This window comes from Papaver somniferum, chromosome 11, assembly GCF_003573695.1.
Source record: "Papaver somniferum cultivar HN1 chromosome 11, ASM357369v1, whole genome shotgun sequence".
Lineage (NCBI taxonomy): Eukaryota > Viridiplantae > Streptophyta > Magnoliopsida > Ranunculales > Papaveraceae > Papaver > Papaver somniferum.
Genome location: NC_039368.1, coordinates 111,016,861 through 111,023,379, shown reverse-complemented (window position 1 = coordinate 111,023,379; position 6,519 = coordinate 111,016,861). Strand labels below are relative to the sequence as shown.

Genomic DNA, 6,519 nt, shown 5'->3' with positions numbered 1-6,519 from the left:
TTATGTCGGTCAGAATTCTCTATATAAACATACCTAGAAGCATGCTAGTGACTCTAAAATCTCTACAAGTTGGAGGTTTTTTATGCAAAAATTTTAAAAACTCAAAAAGATTAAAAATTATGTATGAAAAATACTCCCCCACACGTAAACTTTACATTGTCCTCAATGTAATTGATTCATCCAAAGTAAAATAAGGTGGGAAATCCAAATATGATATGAGAAATTAAAGATAAAGATAGAAATACAAAACCAGCGGGTTGCCTCCCATTCAGCTCTTAGTTTAACCTCCTCAGCCTGACTTGACACACATTCAGATTACTCCTCCAGAGAAAGCAAATCACATAGCTCAATCTCATCAACATCCATTGTAGTGAAGTTCTCGTAGTATGGCTTCAATCTATGGCCGTTTATCTTGAAAATTTTCCCAGTTTTGGGACTAGAGATTTCAACTGCATCATGAGGGAAAACAATAGTAACAACAAATGGTCCCACCCATTGGGACCTTAGCTTGCCAGGAAATAACTTAAGACGATAATCAAATAAAAGAACTTTCTGCCCCACAACAAAACTTTTTCGAGAAATCATTTTTTCGTGAAATAACTTTGTCTTTTCCTTGTATATACGAGAGCTCTCATAAGCACCATTATGTATTTCCTCTAGCTCATTAATTTGTAGCTTCCTTTGTTTCCCAGCTTCATCATACTCTATGTTGTACATATTTACGGCCCAAAAAACCTTATGCTCAAGTTCAACCAGGAGATGACAAGCTTTGCCATAAACCAACCGATATGGAGATATACCAATTGGTGTCTTTACGCCGTTCTGATAGACAAATTTTTGTGTCTGAATTGTGTTCAATGTCTGTATTGTTGGAACTCGATTTTTGTATTAATATTGTGTTTTTATGTATTTTTAGGTATTTTTGGAAACAAACATTTTTTGGAAATTTCGGCTCAAAAAGTTGCTCGGAGCGCCCCCGGAGGACATTTGCTAAGCGGACTCTAAGTTTGGATAAGGGGCACCCTCATTCTTAACACCCACGGCTATGTGTAGCCCAAATTCATCTTTAGCACCCATCTTCCTTGTTTGAATTTTGGTTTTGGAGGGAAAAGGAGTTATTTGCCTGGCAGAATTAGGGTTCGTATTTTGGGGGTGTTTTAGAAGGACTCAATGGCTGAAACTTCGTGGGACGTCTTGATTAAGCTTAAAAGGCGTTGTATGATTAATGGTTTCGACCAGAATTGGCTATAATGATGGAGTTGAAGAAAAACAGAATCTTGGGTTTATCTTCAAACGAAAAGTTCTGTTTCGAATTCCGAGGAGTTTGAGCGAGAATCAATCACTGGGTTTGGTTGCTTTGGGCCTGTTTGGACCAAATAGGGATGGTATGTTCGACAGTTTCAGTTAGAATTGGTTACATCATCGGAATGAAAAAAACAACACACGGGAATATCAAGTTTCTTATACTGTCTCATGTTTACATGAAGTTGGCGTGTGTTTGACTCAATCCAGCGTGTCCGTATATTGCATTCTGCGTGTTTGGAGTTTGACAGAAGCAAGTTAACGCGTAAAAAAAGAAATAACAGGAAATAATCCCGTGAAAAATATATGATATTACTGCGGAGATATTTGGGAATTATGAGCAAAGATTCTTGTCGTTGTGGAGTATAAAAAGGGTATTGAGGTAGCATAGAGAGTGGATGGAGAGTTTGGGGAGATTACAGAGCATCACAGAGTCGAGAAAATCAAGTTGCAGAAATCACCATTTCTGCTGCTGTGAAGAACATGAAGAATTTTAGACGCACAGAGATAGTCGTTTATCAACAGTGACAACGACAGAGGGGTGAGGTCGTATGCTACAGCATAAGTGACACATATATCGTTCTCTGTAACACTTCGGTTTGTAACACTTATAACTATTACAAACCCGGTTTTTAATAGTTTTTCTTCATTTCATCTTTGTAAACACCCTTTGAGCAATAAAAATGAATTTGAATGTGTTTCTAACAAGATGATGAGCTAATTCTCCCACAACCAAGGCAATGAGGAAGTTATTCACGCATGAATAATTGGTAACTATTTTATTCTCTTTAAGTTATAATTTATAATTCACTCAATCACTGCTTTGCAGAGTTTTATATTGTTTGCATGATTTTCTTAATTACTTGTGATTCAATTTGATAGGTTATACTTTTTTTAGATAATCTATGCTTAGGGAATACAATTAATGTTTGAGAATACGCCTGATTATTTGTGAATTAAGAAATAATGGACTTAGAAGATAATTAGAGTTTTGGATTATTTACCATAACTTATTCATGTGTGATAGTGGAATCAGTGTCTTGGTTATTTTTAATATCTTGAAATCAATTTTGCAATAAGTTTTCTATTTTCAAGTTTTATAAATCTAAAATCTTTTGCTTTCACAAGTCTCAACAAACCTATTATTACTACAACAACTTGAAATCACATCACGTTCTATATGCCCAAAGTGCATCATTAAGCCTGAAACTCCAATCTTTTCTTGTAGTATGGACAGTTTTCTCCAATATGGACTTTATTTCACGATTTGAAACTTCAGCTTGCCCACTAGTTTGTGGGTGATACGGCGCACCAACCTTGTGTGTAATGTTGTACTTCTTGAGGAGAGCATGGAAGTATTTCTTGAAGTGAGAACCTCCATCACTGATAAGCACTCGTGGTGTACCATGTCTAGAGAAAATATATTCCTTCACAAACTCACAAACAACTTGAGAATCATTAGTATGGGTGGCTTTAGCTTCCACCCATTTCGAAACATAATCCACAACAAGTAGTATATAAAATTTTCCATCTGAATTAACAAAAGGACCCATAAAATCAATACCCACACATCTAAAATTTCTACATAAAGAATTGGTGCGAGTGGCATTTGATTTCGAGCACCTAGATTTCCCGTTCGTTGACATCTATCACAAGATTTACAAAAATAATATGCATCCTCAAATAGGGTGAGCCAATAAAATTCACTCTCAAGAACTTTGAGAGCGGTCCGTTTAGAACCAAAGTGACCACCACAATCATAAGAATGACAAAAAGACAGAATTGATTGAAATTCAGAGTTAAGTATGCACCTGCGAATAATCTGATCAACACCATATTTCCACAAGTAGGGCTCATCCCACACGTATTGTTTGGCTATTTTCTTAAGCTTTAGCTTTTGAAAATTAGGCATCGTACTAGGTATTTGCCTTGTAACCAAATAGTTCACTTATCATCATACCAAGGTGTTGATTCTTCAATCCAAAAGAGTTGTTCGTCTGGAAAACAATCTTGTAGGGGAAGTTGTTCTTCGGAAACAACAAGTCTACTAAGATGATCAGCAACAGTATTCTCAACACCTTTCTTGTCTCTAATTTCAATATTGAATTCTTGTAGCAGAAGAATCCACTGTATGAGTCTTGGTTTAGCTTCTTTCTTTTCCAATAGGTACCATAGTGCTGCATGATCAGAATATACAATCACATTGGTACCCACCAATTAAGCTCTGAATTTTTCTAATGTAAATACTATATCCAGCAACTCTTTCTCAGTTGTCGAATAGTTGATCTGAGCCTCATTTAGGGTCCTTGATGCATAATAAATCACATGTGACCTTTTATCTATTTTCTGACCCAAAACAGCTCTGACTGCATAATCACTTGTATCACACATTAACTCGAACGGAAAACTCCAGTCAGGTGACTTAATAATTGGTGAAGTAGTCAACAATTCCTTAAATTTGTCAAAGGCATCTTTGCACTCCTTGTCGAAGTTGAAGTCAACCTCCTTTTGCAATAATTTGCACATTGGCATCGAGATTTTGGAGAAATCTTCGATACACCGCCTGTAAAAACCTGCATGGCCAAGAAACGAGCGAATCTCCCTCACCGAAGTAGGGTATTGTAATTTTATAATCAATTCTATATTTTCCTTGTCTACTTTGAGGCCTTGAGAGGACACGACGTAACGGATCTCCCAATTTTTTAAACAAGATTAGTGTTTATGCATCTTTTAAGCATAATTTCAAGATTATTTAACCAAATATCAAATGAATCACCATAAACACTGAAATCGTCCATAAATACCTCAATGATTTTTTCCACATAATCAGAAAATATAATTACCATACATCTCTGAAAAGTGGCAGGCGCATTGCAAAGACCAAACGACATTCTTCTATATGCAGACGTACCAAAAGGAAAATTTAAAGTTGTCTTCTCTTGGTCCTCCAGTTAAATAACAATCTGATTGTATCCCGAATAGCCATTTAGAAAGCAATAATGAGAATGTCCTGCTAGCCTCTCTAACATCTGATCAATAAAAGGCAAAGGAAAGTGATCCTTGCGGGTAGCCGAATTGAGCTTTTTGTAGTCTATGCACACTCGCCATCCTGTTTGAACTCTTGTAGGAATGAGTTCATCATCTTGATTTCTGACAACAGTGATGCCCGATTTCTTAGGCACCACCTATATCGGACTAACCCATTTGCTGTCAGAAATTGGGTAAATCACCCCCACACTTACCAATTTGAGGATCTCTGTATTTACTACCTCCATCATTGTGGGGTTAAGGAGCATCACGTATTGTCTTAACATCATCTTCCATAAGGATTCTATGCATGCACATGGCTGGAATAATGCCTTTGATGTCAGCAATTGTCTAACCAATAGCTGTTTTGTGCTCTTTCGGAACCCTAAGCAAGCGTTCCTCCTGTACTGTTATGATATTCTTTGCAATAATGACTGGAAGTTCTTCTTTATCACCCAAGTAGGAGTAATTTAAGTGATCAGGTAGAGGCTTCAACTCTAATTTAAGTGCCTGCATAATAGAAGGTAAAGGAACTTCATCAGTTACAGGTAATGAGATATACGAAATATTACATGTTATAACTTCTTGTGATGCCGTTAACGCTCCACACGCCTTAGCAACCTCCTTGAGAATATCAATGTCCAAGTTAGGAATTCCATGGAAATCCAAATCAATGCTATTTTGTAGCACAGATTCAAGTTCATCTTCGTTGTTCAAATCAAACATCTGTTGTGCCAACGAACCGATAACATCAACAAAAAATGCAGAATGGATATCACTTGGATAATGCATAGCTTCAAAGATATTTAAGCGTATAATCTCTTTGTAAAATTCCATAGTGAGTGTCCTAGTATCGTAATCAATCTTCGTCTTAGCAGTCTTTGTAAATGGTCTCCCAAGAAGTAATGAAATAGATGAACAATTGTCTCCATTATGCATATCCACAACAAAGAAATCAACCGGAAAGATCAATTCATTAACTTGTACCAAAACGTCTTCCACAAGTCCCTTAGGATATGTTACACTTATTAGCTAATTGAATGATAATCCATGTCTCCTTCAACGTCTCAGGTTCAAAGAATCATAAACATCGTCTGACATCACGCTTATGGAAAAACGACTAGGAAAAGGAGGTGGTGTGGTAAAAGTAGGAACCGCGTCCGTAGGTTGGCCGGTTGAAGTTGTCTTTTCCTTTAGAAAAGTTTCCACCTCTACTTCCTTTTCTGAGTTGGGACTAACCTTTTCTTGTTGTTTTGGCTCTTCTGTTTGCTTTCCGCTCCTCAAAAGCACTGCATTAACATTCTCCCTTGGATTCACAAAAAGTTTGTGATGGCAGCTTTGACAATGCTTGTGCCTTAAGTTGATTAATCTCAGTTGCCATTTGCCCCGTCTGAGTCTGTAGATCTTTAATAGCAGAGTCAGTCTTATGCATATATGTTGATCAGCTTTTTGTTGACCTTGTTGGAACATGGAGATCAGAGTATCGAGCTTAGAGTATTGGTTCCAAGGTTGCGCTTGCGGCTAAGGTTGGAATTGTGGTTGTTGAAAACCACCTTGCGGAGCATATGTATTAGGAGCTGCAACTTGCTTGTTTGCGTAGCTGAAGTTCGGGTGATCTTTCCAACCTGGATTATAGGTTCTAGAGTATGGGCTATACCCTGTCCTCTGATTAGGGAACACAACATTCACCTGTTCAGACTCTTCTTCATAAGTAGGAATAATCACTGCTTCCATTCTTTGCACTACCTTTTCAATGTTGTTTATCCGTTGCTCTGATTGTATAGACTCTCCTATGTCGCCAACTCTTCTAACACTTGAGTTTTTTCTGGTGTAGAATTGTTGAGCGTTCGAAGCCATGCTATCAATCAAACTAGTTGCCTGCGAGATTGTCTTTTCAGTAAGTGAACCACCACCAGCTGCATCAATCAAATTCCTCTGTTCTGGAAGTAATCCTTTACAAAAGTATTGGATAATAAGTGTTGAAAATATGTTGTGGTGAGGACAGCTTGCCAACAACTTTTTGTACCTCTCCCAATATTCATGAAGAGACTCTCTGGTAATCTGCAGAATGCCACTAATCTCTTTGCGAAAAGCGGCTGCCTTCGAAGCAGGAAAATATCTCTACAGAAATAGATTTTTCATTCCAGTCCATGTTGTAATACTCCCTTGGGGAAGATAATACAACCATTC

General features: G+C 37.4%; 1 protein-coding gene across 1 annotated transcript; it reads right to left on the bottom strand.

The window, feature by feature from the left end:
- Positions 1–315: 315 nt before the first annotated feature.
- Positions 316–717, bottom strand: LOC113324914. Its single transcript, XM_026573188.1, has one exon. The coding sequence runs from the start codon at positions 715–717 to the stop codon at positions 316–318; it is 402 nt and encodes a 133-aa protein (XP_026428973.1).
- Positions 718–6,519: the final 5,802 nt, after the last annotated feature.

Coding starts and splice junctions, on each gene's coding strand:
- LOC113324914 (XM_026573188.1), bottom strand. CDS start 717: ATGTACAACATAGAGTATGATGAAGCTGGGAAACAAAGGAAGCTACAA.